Raw genomic sequence first — 17,751 nt, 5'->3', positions numbered from 1 at the left:
CTGTTTTCCATCTCTAGACTTAACCACCAGATGGTTACTCCTTTCAGTCACTACCAAAATAGGCTGAATTCAGACAGGCAATCTAGACACTTCATAGCAAATTACTGACCAAAAATGGACCTGAAGTGCAGTAGTTCTCTGAAAGATGGCACCTCCTACATGACTAATCTCCTACTGCCCGGATTCACAGTCAGATCTGCTTCCTTTTCCAACTTAACGAAAAGTTTGATCTTTTTATAAACCCTGTTAACACCGCAGAACCAATATAGCTTATAGGGTGGAGTCCAACAGTTTAGGACTTGAGGTTGGATGGAGAGCGGCAGAAGCAAGGGGGAGGATTTATTAAAAACCATGCTGAGAGAAAGTTTAACAATGTTAACGCACTACATTAAAAGACAAAGGGCTCTAAGAAATAAGTGAAACGAGAAAGTGCACTAAAAAGAACAAACATGAAAGGGTTAAAACCACCAGGATTCTTACACACACAAAGAAACATGGCATTCAACAGTGAGGGCTTATGTGCCTCCATCCACCTACTAGACAGGCGCATTTGTAGGTACCTCAGGACGCTGGTACCTCAGGATACCATCCCCCTTCTTTTGTGCCCCTCCCCCAAAAAACAACATGCAGATGGCAGTAATTATGGGTTTGCAGATGACAGTCAGGTGAGGAACTTACAATGACTAGGTAGAGGAAAAGTTGGGGATAGGTATTACATACACACACATAAGGACCTCAGGTCACTTAGGTTGTATGATGGAGTCCTTGACTCTACCCTTTGTCTTTTTAGGCTGTAAGCTCTTTGGGAAAGGGACAGTGCTGCCCTGTTTGTATACCATCACATTTTTCCATTCCACAGCATAAACAACTACGCACTACAGCAGGGGTGGCCAACCTGAGCCTGAGGAGCTGCCAGAATTTACCAAGGTACATTGCCAAAGAGCCACAGTAACAAGTCAGCAGCCCCCACATCAGCTCCCCCTCTCCCAGCGCGCCCGCCCACTGGCAGCCCCGCCAATCAGTGCCTCCCCCTCCCTCCCGATCAGCTGTTTCGTGGCATGCAGGAGGCTCTGGGGGCGAGGGGGAGGAAAAAGGGCACTGCAGGCTCAGAGGAGGGGGCGGGAAGGGGTAGAGTTGGGGCAGGGCCTGAGCAGTGAACCCCCTCCCCCCCCACAAACTGGAAATTTGGCGCCTGTAGCTCCAGCCCTGGAGTCGGTGCCTGTACAAGGAGCCGCATATTAACCTCTGAAGAGCCGCACGTGGCTCCGGAGCCCCAGGTTGGCCACCCCTGCACTACAGCATCACGTAAACTAGAGCAGTTTGGCAGGATTGCCTCGGGAAGCATGCTTAGGTGCCCTGTGCTTTCATAAACAAGAGAACTCACTAAGCACCCAAGATACAATTTTTTTCTTGTTATTCCCACGTTAAAACAAAGAGGTGGTAAAATAAAATGGTATTTGATTTTTTCAAGCAGCTGTTGTGCAAGATGCACAGCCCTTGGGCTACAAGACCTTTACGGTGATGCCCTCAGTCTACAATTTTCAGCATTACAGTCACCATCAGAAACATATATCCTTTGACTAAAATTTGCAGCTATTATTCAAAAGAACAGGTGCTACTTTTATACAGCATTACACACACAAACACACACACAGCTTTTCATCCTGAAGGAGCCCAAAGCCTTTAAACTATGTACTACAGGAACACTGAAATACAACCACTTCCGGGGTGAGAGGGCATTAGAAAAGCTGGATGCAGTAAATTATGCAACAAGATGATGCGGTTTAACAGCACAAGGCAAATCCCTAGTCTCATAACAATTTCTGTAGAATCTTAAGTGTCCATGTGTAGCACATAGGACCTCTGATTTTTTAAGATTTCACCCCACAGATCCACAAACAGTATGCCTCTTAGAACTCAAATTAACAACTTCAGAAGGCTAAAGCGACGAATCATTTGTGCCAGATTTTAAACCTGTGATTCCAGGGAGTCCAGGTTTTGCAAAACTGAGTCAGCCTCGAAGCTATATGCAATTTTATTATACATACTGCAAAATACATTACTGCACACAGAGTGCTTATCAGATCAGATCTCAGAATCTTTGCTCTTGCCTCATGTCATCCATATAACATGACCTAAGTAGACCACCAGTTGCAGTTTGAAGAGGCACTGGTATTCAGAACATTACTCAATGTGTTTCTCTTATCTCTCCATCATTAAAACATCACCATCCCATCAGATAGCAAGCCGCTTTAGTACCACACTCTTGGAATGCAAGGGCATCATTTGTTCATTGTACATGCTGTGCCTTATTTCCACATTCTCCTGAACAAAGGCATGTGCCCCTGAAATAGCGGGTGTATGCGTCATAAGTCTGTCCTGTAAATTGCACACCCCTTCCTGAATAAGTATTTGTAAACAGACAGAGAATTAACTTTCAGCCAACTCAAGATCCTTCATAAAAAAGAGACTGTATTCAAAACAGGATGACAATCATTTCCCAACTAAGGTACACACAGGTACTTAAACTACATATGTAGCAGGGAAAGAGCAAAAACACAGCTATGCACCAAGCTATTCTATTCTATTCTATTCTATGTGATTCACAGAAACAGGGTGGCTAATTATTTCACAGTCCTCTTTAGGAATGGGAGTTTCTGGTCAGCTTGAGTGTCAGAACTTGACAATTCTCAGGAGCTATGTCGGGAGAAAATATGTTGCTTTAGTAATGCAAATAGTTGGACCGTACGAGACAAACTCACATTCATAACTTTCTTTACAAGCTACATTTTAAAGGTTCACACTTTTCACTTACTCTATTGAATATAAACACTCTTAGGAACCAAGGGTACCAAACTTCTGGGTACTATAAAGTAACAAAATAAAAGGCGGATATCACATAGACACGATTGGTATCACTTGCTAAAAAAAAAAAAAGAGAGGAAATGAATTCAGTATGCAGAATGTCAGGCTAAGAGCATGGTCTGACAATCTAGTGGCAAGACCCTGCACTTCCATGAGACAATACAATCCAGGCACAACTCAGAGGCGTGGGGCACCATCAATGTAGGGGCAGTAGATCATATTCAGTCCCAGAAGGTAGTCTCCTACTGTTCAACTGCATCACCTACAGCTGTTTAAGGAGTGGTTTTGATCCAGCTGTGGAAAGAACAGCAGCTCCAAAGTAGAAATCTGAGGGTGGGAGGAGAGGTTTAACATGGGAAGATCTGCTAGGCAGGCAGAGAGAACCTTTTCCCCTCCAGTTTAACCGAGTTTTGCCTAGGAAAACAAACTTAATGGAGGCTGACCTTGTTCTCACTCTAATCCAATACACTTTCAGAAAACTCTTTTCAGATCAGTGTTCCTCTTCAGCACTGGCTCCATCACTGTGGTGTTCCTCCTGAGAGGTCACTGCACCTTGACACCACCACGGAAGATCTTCACCATAACGTCAGAGCGTTCTTCAAACTCAGAATGTTTCTGTGACCCTCTCACAAACTCAGCAAGGTCAGTCTGGGTCAGTATTTGAGCAAAACAAGAAGTAGTGCTGGGGATACTGAAAACTCAATCCATTCCATGTTCTGGACCATTTAAAATGAATAATCTCTCATGACGAGCTGTTGTCTGAGTCCTGACCCCTTACCTTCCGCGGAGCAACTAAGACTGTTGGTTAACCCCTTATTTTAACCACTGGGATAACAACTGATGTGATTGAATCAAGAGAAAAAGCAAAGTTATGCTTTAAAGTTTAAATGTATCTGCAATTTGCTAGTCTACATATGCAGTGTAACAGACAGGTAAGGCTCACCTAGTTTTGTAAATAAATAAAAAATGGTGATCACTGTGAAAGGGACTTGAAGCCCTGGATTAATCATGCTTTGCAACCCCTACCTTCAGGTGACAAGGATCCTGCATTTGGGTTATAGTACGTTGCCACTATATTTAGGAGGAATTATATGCTTTTTCCCTAACATGGCTGTTTTCCAAACTGAGTACTTGGAGAGCCAACACTGTGATCATATCTAGCCAGCTTAGAACGAACACTGATTTCTCTGCTTCTTCTTTGATCGAAGTCAAGTTGTATCCCCATGGGTAGTAAGGTCACAAGGTTAAAAGAGCAATATGACAATTACAAAAAGTTAAATCTATGGCCACTACAGACAGACACACTAGCCAGGGTCCATTAGCACGTAGTACAGAGCAGTTATCTCAGGTCACTGACACCAGTTCACTCTAATGGCTTTTCCTGTGTCCTTATCAATCCAGTGCACAAAGTATCTCACCCTAGCCTTTCCCTATGATCTCAGTACCATGTTTACAGCTATCTAACTCCACCAGGCACCGGTGAGTCAGCCAACTCAGCAGACAGTGAGATACGCCAGAACAGAATGATGGGACAATCTGCAAAGCAACTGAGATGAACTAGGAGTTAGATATTTCTAGAAGGAAAAATTTCCACTAAACAAAAAAAAAAATCTCAAGAGAAAAGGTGAAACTTTTTAATAGCTTTACATTCCCAAGGACACAGTGAAAACAAACTTCACAGCCCTGATCTAGAAAATAAGAATTAACAGACCCTCCACATTGCAGTATCAGTGAATAAAATAAATATGTGTTTCAAAGAAGAAAGCATCTCTTTTAGTATGAAAAAGAAGTCTGCAAGCTACATTACTTGAACAGTAGTTTCAAGAATAAGAGTGATGATCAGCTCTTAAAAGAGAAACTACTCCAATCCCTATTACAAAAGCATGAGCAGATGAGATTTTTATCTATACTGTAGCACCTCTAATCTTGCAGAGTTGGGCAAGGAGCGAAAAGAAAAGTAACCGTCACAATCAATATTTCCAAGAGGCAGACAAAGAAACAACTGGCAGTCACCAGTGCAAATGAAATATTAGAGCAGAAAGTCAGAAAGAAGAGGAACATGAATACAACAGAGAAGGGACTATTAGGAGGGAGGAAAAGTGCTAGGACAAATAAATAATGACATTTAAGTTATGATTCTGGAAAGAGACTCATATGGTCTCTCAAGAACTCCAGATTTAATCTGCTCATTGAACGTAAAAGGATGTTATTTCTAACCATCAGTGCCAAAAATTCAGCCTGGAATCTGAAAGTCAAGCTGGGTTCCCTTGTGCCTCGTGAATCACTAACTGTATACATTCTGCAATCAACACTCGATTAACAATTCTGCGGACGCATGAGTCCAGCTCCCATTCCCAAAGCTGTGCTGGCTCTGAAGGACAAACTGAAATAGAGCAGTAAACACTTGCTGCAGTCACTGAAGTAAGCAAATGGCTGAATACTTCCAGAGAGAACACCTGCGTACGTGAGGAGTAGGAAAGGGCACATTTTACATAGTTTTGAGAGTTGAACCCCACTTTTAAGGGCAGGTCTACAATGGGAGAAGCCCTCTCATCATCCTAGCGCTGTCTACACTGGGAGTTAGGTCAGCGTAACGGCGTCGCTCAGGGGTCTGGAGTTTTCACACCCCTGAGCGACAGTTATACCGATGTAAGTTTATAGTATAGACCTGGCCTAGGACAATAAAGTGACTGATGAAAGGGGATGAGATGAAAACAGGAGCAGAGCTGCATAAAACCTTAAAGCACTGTCTACTGTAGATTTTTTTTTTTTTTAAATAACTCTGTAGGCCACTTGACCTTTACCCGAGGCTGATCCCACCGTAGGCAGGATCAAAGCATGGGGACTGCCCACACCAGTCTTTACACGTGTGTAAAGTATCTCGAGCTAACTGGCAATCAATTAACTTAAGTTAAAAAAAAAAAAAAGAGGTCTAGAGAAGACAAAATGAACACTTGACAGGGTAGGTCTACACAGCCCTCAGACGTGAGCCTCCCAGCCTGGGTCAACAGACTCGGCTTAGCAGGGCTTGCATTAATGCTCTAAAAACAGCTGTGTAGACAGTAGTGTGAAGCTGCAGCTCAGGTCGCAGAACAACTCCGAATCCCTGTCTACACAGCTATTTTTAGAGCACTAGCGTGAGCCCTGCTCACTCACGTCTATTGACCCAGGCTGGGAGGCTCGCTTCTGCAGGCTCTGTAGACCTACCTAGAAAACAATATTCATGGCCTGAACTAGGAACTTTGTTCTCCCTTTAACATTTCTGCACACCACAGCCAAAGGTGTTGAACTGCACCGACAGTAAGTATTCAGAAGTGTTTCAAATGATTTTAAAAAACCAAACCTTTTCCTTCCAGTCTCCTTTATCCAGAATCACAGTGTCACCTGCCAGTTCCAAGCAGATTCCTCGGCAACTGTAGCAGATTTTGTTTTTGACTGTCTCACTGCTGCTACGTTCCAGGTTTGGGATAAGTTCCCCTCTCTACACCCTTCAGTTTACAGGACACATAACACAATAATCAATTTTCATTTTATATTATGTAAAGCAAAGCAATTCCATCTCTTGGGTTCGAAATCCAAGACTGCCAACAGCTATACAGATGCCACACGAGATAAACAAACCATCTAACCCAAACCCAATCTGTCCTACTTTACTTTGGATATTGATCAAACCAGCTTTTCTATGAGTTACATTTGGGTGAGGGAAGACCTAGTATATAATAAATATCAATGGCAGATTCATTTCACCCAAATACTGTACTTTCATCTCAGCTTTGTACAGGGATCCATTAACCAATTCTGCATACTGATCCATTACCTCTGAAAAGACCACTAACGTAATGAAGTTGTAGATTTATAGGCTAATTGTAAGTAAATGTCTTTAAATATATTGCTGCTAAACAGAAAGTGGGTATATTCTGTTATTTGTGTGTATCCGACGGGGGGTTAACTTTGGTCGACTGGTTAGAATAGAGGAGAGGCAGGGTTTTGTTCTAGGCTCTCTCCCTGACTCCCTGTGCTACTTAAGGCAAATTGCTTAGCCTCACTGTGTCTCAGTGATGATGCATTTGCTCTCTCAACTCTCTAGTTCATTTTTTGCATGCAATTCCAGGATTTAAAATATTAATGTCTGTGGTATCCAGAGATCCCAAGCAGAATTAGGGCCCCATTATGCTAGGCACCGTACAAGCATATCAGAAGAACATATCTGTGTCCCTGTCCCAAACAAAGTACACTATAAGCCGTTAAAAGAGGAGAGGGGTATACCACATACACACAGTTTTTATGTGCATTTGTCATATTTTCTTTTGCTTGTATATATTTAAAGTGGCGTCTATCTCCATCTGGCTCCACAGCCATTATTAGTCAGCTGGTTTCTCAGAGTAAAGGATTGCTGACAAATAGTCCCATAAAGCATCCCTATCATAGCCTGTCTCCCCTAGCTCTGTTACCAAGTCAAGGACCAATTCTCAATTAACCACAGCCTGACCCTTGTTCACTTTCTTTCCCTCTCCTCTGCCCTTCCTGCAAAAGTTCAGCGCTTCCTGGAAAAGTCTCACTGCCTGTTTGATATTGTACTTCGCTTTAGTTGCTGAAGGAAGGATTTACAGGTGCCTGGCCCCGTCTGCAAGACCATGACCGAAAGCTGACCTCATGTTACAATATGTGAACTCCTGCCCTGCTGATAAGGCTGGCAGATATGAGTAGGATTTTTCAAATAATCCTTTGGGAATTTATAAGCAGCACAGCCATAAAACCGAGGTGACTGGAAGGTCGATTTCACTAAAAATAATAAATATTGCAATGTTTATTCAAAGTAGGCCTTTGTAACTGCAGGCCAAGCACTTAGATAACACTATTGTAAATGACAAATATTAGGAGGTTTTGGTAACTATTATATTATGAGCCTTCCGTCTGACACTGATGTGGCCATTTCCCTTGGTACTTGTCCAATCTTTGATATTGTTCAACACTAGCTGGGCCTAGAAAACCAGTTCAGGATTCAACCACAGGTCAGGAAAAGGATAATTTTCCTTTATGGTTGCTTGCCTTACTTCCCTGCTCTTGCTTTACACACGTCTTCTTGACAATTCTGCCTTTTTCTTGCTTCTTCTAGGCCTTTTGGCTGAGATTCTGTATTGTAGGGGTTTGGTCTAGTGGGCTCATCAGAGGACTGGGGAGAAGAGCTCCTAAATTCTAATCCCAGCACTGTCGCCAACTCCTTCTGTGACCTCACTGCCTCAGGTTTTTCCGTCAAATGGGAATAACACCTACCTACCTCTTCCACAGGGATGTGGGGAGGGTTGATGTTTACAATGCATTTTGAAGATGGAAAATGCTATAATAGTGCTAAGTATTAATATTTGACACAGCAATTTTAGTATCTCAGAGCACTTTACAAACATTGAGTCCCACGCCTACGTGAGGCAGAAAGGAATAATAATTTAATCATTCAGACATGTATCCATTGGGGGTCTATATTCTATCCCCAGAAGAGGGATGGACTTCATCTAACATGACTCTTCCCATCTCAAGTTACTTTTTGAGCACATCAAAGAGGCTCCAGGTGCACTCTCTCCCAGAGCATAGTGGCTGGCTAGTGGTTTACTTCCAGCTGCAGCCGAAAGCAATCAAACAGCGGCGTGGAGCGTTAGCCTGGAATCTGTTTATAGAAGTAGCATTTCTCTAGCATACAATAGGGGAATATACAGCCATGTTCTATATATGATAAAGGATGAACAGTAAAAGCACCATTATGTAAACCAGAATATAATGTCAATCTAGAAGATAAATATGCACTACAGACTGCAATACTCTGAACATACACTGATGCAAAAAACTAATGTCCTGTTTTCACCCTTTACATAATAGCATTATATACAGCCTTCTATTAAACAATGATATGCAAAGCTATGAGAACAGAGCCTCTGATTTTGCTTTAAATTAAATATACATATACACCTATGTACAACTGAAGTTTTTCCAAATCAAATGACACTTTGAAATGTACCAAGGGCTTCAGACAATGGTAAGCACACTCGCACACTCCCTGAAGCAGGCATCCAACATGTAGTATTTTGTCTTTGTCCAAGACAGAGTACACTCAAAATAGAACACATTCTGGGTAGGTTAACTTTCTATTGCCAATGAAGTATCATGGCATTGTAGCCAAAGCTATATAATTACTAACAGATGAAGACAAAAAGGTTATATTTGCATTTTTATGATGATTTCTTTCCTTTAGCAAATTCATGTGTAGGTATTGCTGGGGGGGGGTGGGGGGGGGCAGGACTGGCTTTAGATGTACCATAAAAGAAACAACTCTGTTAGGTCTGTCTCCACAGCTGCAAGGGAGGCAAAGCTGCTCGATTACATGCAGAAACCATGCACTCTTCTTATGTGCTGGCTTGACTTTAGAGGGTTCTCCTGTGGCCGAGAAAGCTGAAGACCTTTCTTCAGCAACTGTGGGTTACTGTCATTAAAGAACAGCTGCAGACGAATAGGTCTTTGGATTTCCAGTTTGAAAGGCTCAGATGAATTACTGCAGCAGTCTAAAAATTATGACACAAGGGAGTAATGGCTGAAGTGTCACCCACAAAGGTCATTTTCTCTGCTCATATTGAAGGGAGTAACTTTTTATCAATATACTGGAAGGCCTGGAAAACCACATTTTGTCTAGCAACCTACCAAAATTAGAGGTGAATTTTATTGGATTTTAAGTGGACCCACCCTTCTAAACAAAGCAAGTATTTAGAATTCTAGATCCATCATCTCAAATGTGGACAGAAAATTAACGGGCTCTAAAGTTGCTGATGATCTATCTATCTTGGGGCTTTATACTGCCAAACATCACCTCAGTGCCTTCCAAGTAAAGATGATCGCAAATTCCCTAGTGGACTTCACAAAGTCTCTGGTTTGTCTCTGTTTTCAAAATAAAAGCTCTTGGTTTTGTTGGCTGGTTGACTGATTTGTTTGTTAGTTACAAATTTTTATCTTTGTATTTTTTTTTTATTTTTTTTTGGAGGGAAATATTTGGGTAAGTAGGAGTGCCAATGTGGTAGGTAACATTTTTGCTATTGTGGGAAGGTTTCCACCATTGTGTGTAACTGATGATCAGGGTCACATGATTATTTTTCTCTTAATATACAACAGTGATCAAGAACTGACTAAAATGCAGCAGAAAATGGTCTTATCACTTACACAGCCATGTAAACATATCTTGATGTTTTTCAGGGCAGATAAAATGGCAAAAGTCCGACTTCTAGAAAGCTTGAGCCAAGACAGTAAAACTGTGGATTTAGTTACATACCATATGATTTTAAAGATTGGAAATTCTCCAGTCTTCAAAAGAAGGAAGGTGCAATAAACAACCACCACCACCTAAAACTGCTGTCTTTCTTGATTACTCAATACATTACTTTGCATTGATATAACAGTTATTTTGATTAAAGAAGAATTATTTTAGGGAAATATATTTAAGCTAGAAATTGTATTTGGCTCCTTATAAACCTCAAAGCTGTTGTGGCTGAAGAAAATGGTTTATATATCTTTGCAGTCTGCCAATATAAAATAGCTGTTTGGTTTTTACTCAAAGTCCTTCCTCTACTGTGGGCTCCCAATGTTGCCCTTGCTTCCCTTTGTCACATGCTGCTGAGATTCTAATTTTACTAGATACTGCATTTTCTCTCAAGGTGAACATAAGCAGACACTAATACTTGTTATGCAACAGGTTCTTTCCAAGACTGTCTACATAGATATAAGGAGCTGCACCTAATCTTGCCATTCAAAATCAGGGTAAACTTCCGTGCCATTTGTACAAACTGTACAGTGAAAACACCATCGTAGACCTACTTACCAGTACAGAATATATGTGCAAGCATCGATACACGGGCGAGAAATCCACCAAATCCTGGGCACCAGGCACCTACAAAGACATGAAATGGAAAACAAGAGGATCAACATATAATCTACAAAGCAACTGGCTACAAATAAAGTACATAGTGTGTGGGAATATACAGACATACTATAGACTGCATGCTGAGGATTTCAGTTATAATGAATTTCAATAGCTAGTAAGTACTGTTCAGTGTTTGATTTTTAAAGCAGGAGCAAGCTGACCAAAGCAGCAAAATTCAACATATGTTGCACCCAGCACTCCGAGCATCAATCTCTCTAAAAAACACATACCGTCTTCATATCCTTTGTTAGTCATCTCAGCAGAGAGGCAAAAGATGTGACCAGCCATGGTTGCTAAATGAGCTGTTGGTCCTTGATAAGGGTTGAGGCATGTTGGCAGAAGCTGTCACTGACTTGATCTGTGCCGCACCTGGCCAGCAGGAAGGTACTTCTCCAGGACTGGCATCAACACTTAACTCACTTAAAGGACAGGTTGAGCCATTTTTTAAAAACTGCTTACTGAGCCTGCCGCAGGGCTGAGAAAGCACACACGGGAGAGGCAGAAAGTACGAGACCGTAGAAAACTGTGCATGAATGTGAGGTTCAGCATTCACAAGCTTCACCCTATGGATCTATTCAGGTCAGTCATGTACAATCACAGGCAACGGGCAGTCGAGTGGGATTACCGATATCAATAGCTTGCTCCGATCTTTTAAAACAAAACCTAAATGTACTAATTGTCCACAGGAGCTAAGTAAACGTGTGCTCCTATCACTCTTACCTCACCGTGTTATGTCTTAACTAGATTTCAAGTGTAGACTTAGGGCTTATTTACATTGCAGGGGTTACAGCAGCAGCTTCGTAGCTATGCCACCGTAACCCCAGTGTGTAGATGGGGGAGGTTTAGGTTGGATATTAGGAAAAACTTTTTCACTAGGAGGGTGGTGAAGCACTGGAATGGGTTACCTAGGGAGGTGGTGGAATCTCCTTCCTTAGAAGTTTTTAAGGTCAAGCTTGACAAAGCCCTGGCTGGGATGATTTAGTTGGGGATTGGCCCTGCTTTGAGCAGGGGGTTGGACTAGATAACCTCCTGAGGTCCCTTCCAACCCTGATATTCTATGATTCTATGCACACCACTGTGACAGAAGGGGCTGACCTATCACTGTAGTAACTCCACCTCCCGAAGCGACGGTAGCTAGGACAAAAGAAGCATTCTTCTGCTGGCCTAGCCACATCTCCACCAGGTGTTTAAGTCAGCACAGTGGTGGATTTTTCATACCCCAGTACTGTAGCTATGTTGACAAAAGATTTAAGTGTAGACCAGGCTACAGAGCATAAACTCCTCAGGCAAGAACTTTCTCTTGCTATGTGTTTGTACAGTGCTCAGCACAATGGGGCTCCCGTAATAAATCTACAGTAGTAATGGGGGAAGGGACTTCACCTGTTCGCAACATATAACGACCAAATTAACCAATGATTTCCCATGAATTAGAATTTAACAACAAATAATTACTCTTCTTCGATTGTTAGCAGTCCTTGAAGCCATGGCTGGTGGTCCACAAATGAAATATTTTGCTAACGAAGAGGTGCAAGTTGGGGGAAGCAGAAGGGGAGTTGATTCACAAGAGGAGTTCTCTTACAAGAGCACCCCACAATTTTTTTAAAAAAAATCTCTGTATTTCCTTAAAAATATTAAAGCCCAGACATACACAATATAATAGCTATTGCTCTAGAACAACTGCAGACCCCTGATCAAGACCTTATATTAAGATTTAAACTGTTTATCTAAAGCATTTTCAGACAATCATGCACAAATTCTATAGAATATTTGTTTTAAAAACCACACACATCCTTGTGGAGGTGTTCAAATCCTTTACCCTCTTGTGCAGGGTGTTAACCTGAGATTGACTTAATATGAGGAAAAGAACAGACTGTTCCCTCCACACAGCGCTCCAACTCTAAGGGTGAATGAAATAACCCACCCAGCCTTTTGAACTCTTTTCAGACTCTGTCCACTGTATGCTTTTGCACGTACAAAGTATTTGAAACAAACTACTGTGGCAAATTTAAAACACTGCCCAACAATCTGCATTGTTTTCTACTGCACTGGAACAATACATTTATTGCTCTCCTAGCAGTCGTTAGCTTCCCTGGGTAGTTTCTTGCGTAACTTTCACCGCCTCCCGTCACAAAAAGACGCTGGCCATTACAGTTTTGTACACAAACCCTACCGGAATTATGGTAGGTTGGCAAGAGACGCCCTAGAGACTGATGTCTGTACTACCTCATGTTGCTTACGAACTTGCCGCTCTGACAATACTTACTGCAATACAAAAGCAAAGCTCAGTACATATAGTTTGTGATGGAATGCCACATACTGGCAGGAAAAGGAAATGAACAATCACTGAAAATCACCCCTGAATAGCTAGATGAAGAGTATTTTAGACACTGAAGTGAAGAACAATACCACAACCAACATATATCTGATTACGGTGTGGAATCTCTCTTTGTAGCACTCGTTTTACTCTCATAGATAAGCTTGTGTTTCTGAGGTTTGAGGAGCAGCAGAGATGTTTCTAAGCTTGCAGTGAAAGAAACCTAAAGCCCCCTTTTAATAAAAAGGCCACTACACTCTGCCATCAGCACCTCAGTCTCATCTCCTTTCTCCACTTTCATGAACAGCAAGTGCATCCCATCCTTAACCTGAAATTTTCCTTTCTTCAAACAGTGAAGCCCACAAACTCTAATTCTGGTCTTCAGCACATTTGCAGGATGGGAGGGGGAGGCAGAGCCGTCAGTCCCTGTAAGCAGCCCAAACCTTTCCATCTGGGTTAACTTGGGTTACCTTCTATGACTCAGGATTCTAGCTGGCTTAACCTTTATAACAAATTCTTAGCTCTGAAACAGACATACATTGACTTAGGTGACAGCTAAGGAATGCTCTGCTTTTTTGTTTTGGCCCCAAGCTTGTCCAGAATTGGCTGTATCTATGGATATTGCTACTTGTAGATAGAAAGTTTTCATGTAAGTATGGATACATTTTTCTGAACCTCAGTAATAAAAGAGCCACTGATCTTTCACTCTGGAGTTGATAGGAACTGCTTTTTGAGAACTTCCGATGGGGAGCCCATTACTTTGATTACTTTTTTTTATAACCTTCCATTCAGGCACTATATCTACAATACACCTCTTCAAAGTCCACATCCACTGAGGTTTAAATATCATTTACAATATTTAGCAAACTCATAGGCAGCCACCCTACATCTCTCTGCATACAGTGGATAGATTCTCTTGGCCCAGAATGAGTTCACTAGCCTTAAAGACGAAGCTCTGATTGCGAATAGAGGTACTCCGCTCCTTGCTTTGTACAGCTGCGACATGTATCACCTAATCCAGATGGATATTGATGGTTTGAGGCTTTTAACCCCATGTTGGGGGTAGTACACAATAATGCAGATTTACTACATCTTCTTGTGTGGTCTAGGTGTACTTCAGTTGCCCTATGAACACCTAGACCATGCCATAGTTTAACCTAGTAATAAGGGCTGGAGCTATTCTAAGCACCATCTTATCTGCATGAACAGCACAATACTGGAGCTAACTGGAGAGTCCTTCAGACTCACATTCTACCAGCTGAGGTTATGCTGACAGCAAGACACTCTGATTGACTGGAAGTAACGACAGGTTTCAGAGCAGCAGCCGTGTTAGTCTGGATTCGCAAAAAGAAAAGGAGGACTAGTGGCACCTTAGAGACTAACCCATTTATTTGAGCATGAGCTTTCTCAAATAAATGGGTTAGTCTCTAAGGTGCCACTAGTCCTCCTTTTCTTTTTGGAAGTAAAGAGATATCTCTCACAAAAGACTAGCATGGCTTTTGCATAATTATTGATGGAGACAAATTAAAAAAAAGAGTGGTGCTCTCTGGATCAGACACAGCTGATTGAGAAGTCTTCCAGGAGGAACTATTAATGTTCAGATGCAAGGATTTTTTTTTTTCAGTCTGCCTGCTCCAAAAATGCTGACTAAAGCCAACACATTTATTTGGAGCATTGTATTTTTTATTCCCATAGCCAGGCATGCTGGGTACGAGCAGAATAATCCCTTGGGCCTACCAATGCAGCATTTGGATTCCTTCTTCTGGAAGTTCTCTGACACTAAGGTGACAGGCACCAGTACAAAATCTGAAGTTCAGGGTTTTTTGCCATCTTGTTATCATCCTTAGATCCAAAATCATCCATGGGCAGATTTAAATGATCAGATTCTACGACTCTAAGATAAAGACTCCGTTCTCCTTAGTCTAACCCACATCTGCTCAGCCAGTCTGCCCTGATATTGTGCTTCTCATTAGCATGCAGGGAGGAAACATACCAGATTTGTTTCTCTATTAAAGGATCTGGGATCTCATCCTTCCTCTCTTTTTGGCCACCAGATCCTTCGAATAGAGCCTCTGGGTCCTCTCCTTCCCAGGGAGGAGAGGACATGCCTTCAATGGAGAAAGCCAATTTACTATGCACCCTCTTGGAGAGGGTGTGTGAGGTCTTTGCCCTGTTTGAATATGGTCTGCACAGCTCTCTCTTATCTAACTGAAAAAAGGAGAATAAACACCAATCTACACTGGGACACATCTGATCACTGAAGGGAGGCTCTTGTGCACTAACTTCTCTCTCTGCCATTACTTAGCATTTTGCTGGGTGGGAGGTATGTGCTCTATTTGGACTGAGCACCCCATGTGGGTGGGGAGTCAGAATGATCCGTGGGAGCAGAAAGGGCCCACTCAGAACAAGAAGGGTAAAGAATATCTAATCTAGCCCAGACTGAGTAATTCCCAGATGGTCTGAAGCACTACATTAGGAGTCAGCTACATGGGACTTTCTGAGGAATAAATCACCACCACAAAATGTCCTAGCCACCAGGCCTACTTGCAAGGGAAGGGTGATCCCCACTGAGGAAAGCCCAAGGGGAAACACTCCTGTTTAATTGTGAAGATAAATGGATGAATGGCTAGAGATGAGTCCTAGGGCCTCTCACTGTCCTTCTCCAGGCTGAATCAGTGTCTGCCGGCTTGGTCTCTTTCCAAAGAGTAGAGAGAAGTCCTGGACTGGCTTTTGTGCTGAACCAGGGCTGCTGCTGCAGAGGGTTTCAGTGGCCTTTAGTCTATCTGCCCTTACCCTACTGTTCCCTGCATGGGAAAGGGCTGTCTGACACTTCTCCTGGCTTCTTTGTCAGTGGTGCTCTGTTTTTCCCTGGGAAAGGTAAGCCTAAATCAGTCCCTCTGGGGAGAAAGTGATATGGTGCAGAAGATGCAGAGCTCCCCTATGCACTCCACAGGGTGGAGGAAGAAAAGTGCAAGAGGAGAAAATCTTCCTTTAAGACTATTTCCTTGGCTGCCTTGGTTCCTTCCTTTTAAAGAAGCAAGGTGGGGACAACCCACCAGAGTGCATAACGAGATGGTGGCTTCATACAAAACAAGCCAACATTGTTTATTCACCCTTGGGGCTTTTAGCCCTAAAAACAGTCAATTAGTTTGACTTGAATTTGGAAAATCCAATCTCAAATCCTGGATACCCTAACCTTGGCAGCAGGTGGTCTGATTTCTGCCTACTTGTGAGTGTGGAAACAAGAAAAACTGAGGGGGCTCTTCAAGAGGAGAGGCTAGGGATGCTTTCAATGACTAACAAGTGTGACTGTCTCCAAAGCTGCAAGCAGGCTTAAGGCCTTACTGAAAAACATGTTCTTAATATTTTACTCACATACAATTTCCTAGACATTTAATGGTTGCATTTCACTGTGCTCCCTTCCAGATGAAAACAGCGGTATTTGCACTAATAAACTATTGTTTCCTTTCCAAAGAGCTTTTTTTCTCCAAGTGGAAGAAATCCGATTAGGATAGTTAAAAACACTTCCTCTGCCTGCCCCTGAGGAACTGCTCTCTCCAAAGAGTTAGTAAGGAAACAACAAACAGGAGCTGCATTTTATATTCATGCTTTATGATTCTAAGCAAACTGAATAAACTTTATTTCTTCACTTGCTTCTGACAAGGCACCTAGCCCCTGCCATTTTCATTAGCACTCCCTCTGGACACACTTCTGTTTCACTACTCATTTCATCACCAAGGACAGCAACTACTCATTTATGCTCTGAATCTTGTTTCTGCAAAGACATTAGTCCTGTTGCCAATTTAAACGAACTATCTTCCAAAAGGTATCATTAAACCAGGAACGAAAGCTTATTTACTAAGAATCTAGAAATGAAAGATCTCTTCAGTCATCCATCATTCAGTCAATGCAAAACTATTCCCTACTGTAAGTTTACTAGTGTTCTGCCAGCCTACCATTTATTTTGCCAACAAATGGATCTGCCACCACTTCCTCCGAGAGACTATTCAACTGCATAATAAATGGAACTGTTGGGAAGTTTCTCCTAAGATCAGCCTAAATTTTCTTCTTCCTTAATTTCATCCCTGTCTACTGATATTATAATACTAGTTTTGCTTTCCTAAGTAATTCCTCTCCCTCCTTGATATTTACAACTTGCAGGTATTTGTAGCACTGTGGCACATTAGTCTCAAATTCTTCAGCGATACCAACCACTTTCTATAGGGCACCGGCGTCTTGTTCTGCAGCCAAGTGGACGTTCCACGGCAGCATGGAATGCAGACAACTATCCAAGAACATAAAGGTTGGGGGAAATCAAATATTATGAGTACATTTACAGGTTTGTATTTATTTCCTAAAAATATACCTTTCCTATTCATTCTCCTTATGTTTAACTTCTGTCCAATTTCTAATTTGCTGTAGGATCAAGTATTGGTGCAACATAAAAAAACCAGAGGGCCTTGCCACAGCTTTGAAGATCAGTGTATTACCCCATCTTCTCACTGCTATGAAGGGACTGACGCTCTGTTCTCCTTCCTGGCTGCTGGCATGAAAGGATTGCAGCACAGTAGGTAGAAAAAGGGGCTGCCTGTAGATAGGATGCTTGCTTATATTT

At 42.1% G+C, this 17,751-nt stretch overlaps 1 protein-coding gene across 4 annotated transcripts in view; it reads right to left on the bottom strand.

Annotated features, from left to right (window-relative positions):
- EXOC6B (exocyst complex component 6B) overlaps nt 1-17,751 on the bottom strand; it is a 450,651-nt gene that overhangs the window by 229,470 nt on the left and 203,430 nt on the right. For all 4 annotated transcript variants that reach the window (XM_073343016.1, XM_073343018.1, XM_073343017.1 and 1 more), the window contains exon 8: nt 10,721-10,789. In XM_073343016.1, coding sequence (XP_073199117.1) covers nt 10,721-10,789 — 69 coding nt within the window. The remainder of the gene's footprint in view (nt 1-10,720; nt 10,790-17,751) is intronic.

Source organism: Lepidochelys kempii, chromosome 4, assembly GCF_965140265.1.
Source record: "Lepidochelys kempii isolate rLepKem1 chromosome 4, rLepKem1.hap2, whole genome shotgun sequence".
Classification (NCBI taxonomy): Eukaryota; Metazoa; Chordata; order Testudines; family Cheloniidae; genus Lepidochelys; species Lepidochelys kempii.
Note: the sequence above shows the minus strand (reverse complement) of the source record. Positions and strands in the feature narration are given on the sequence as shown.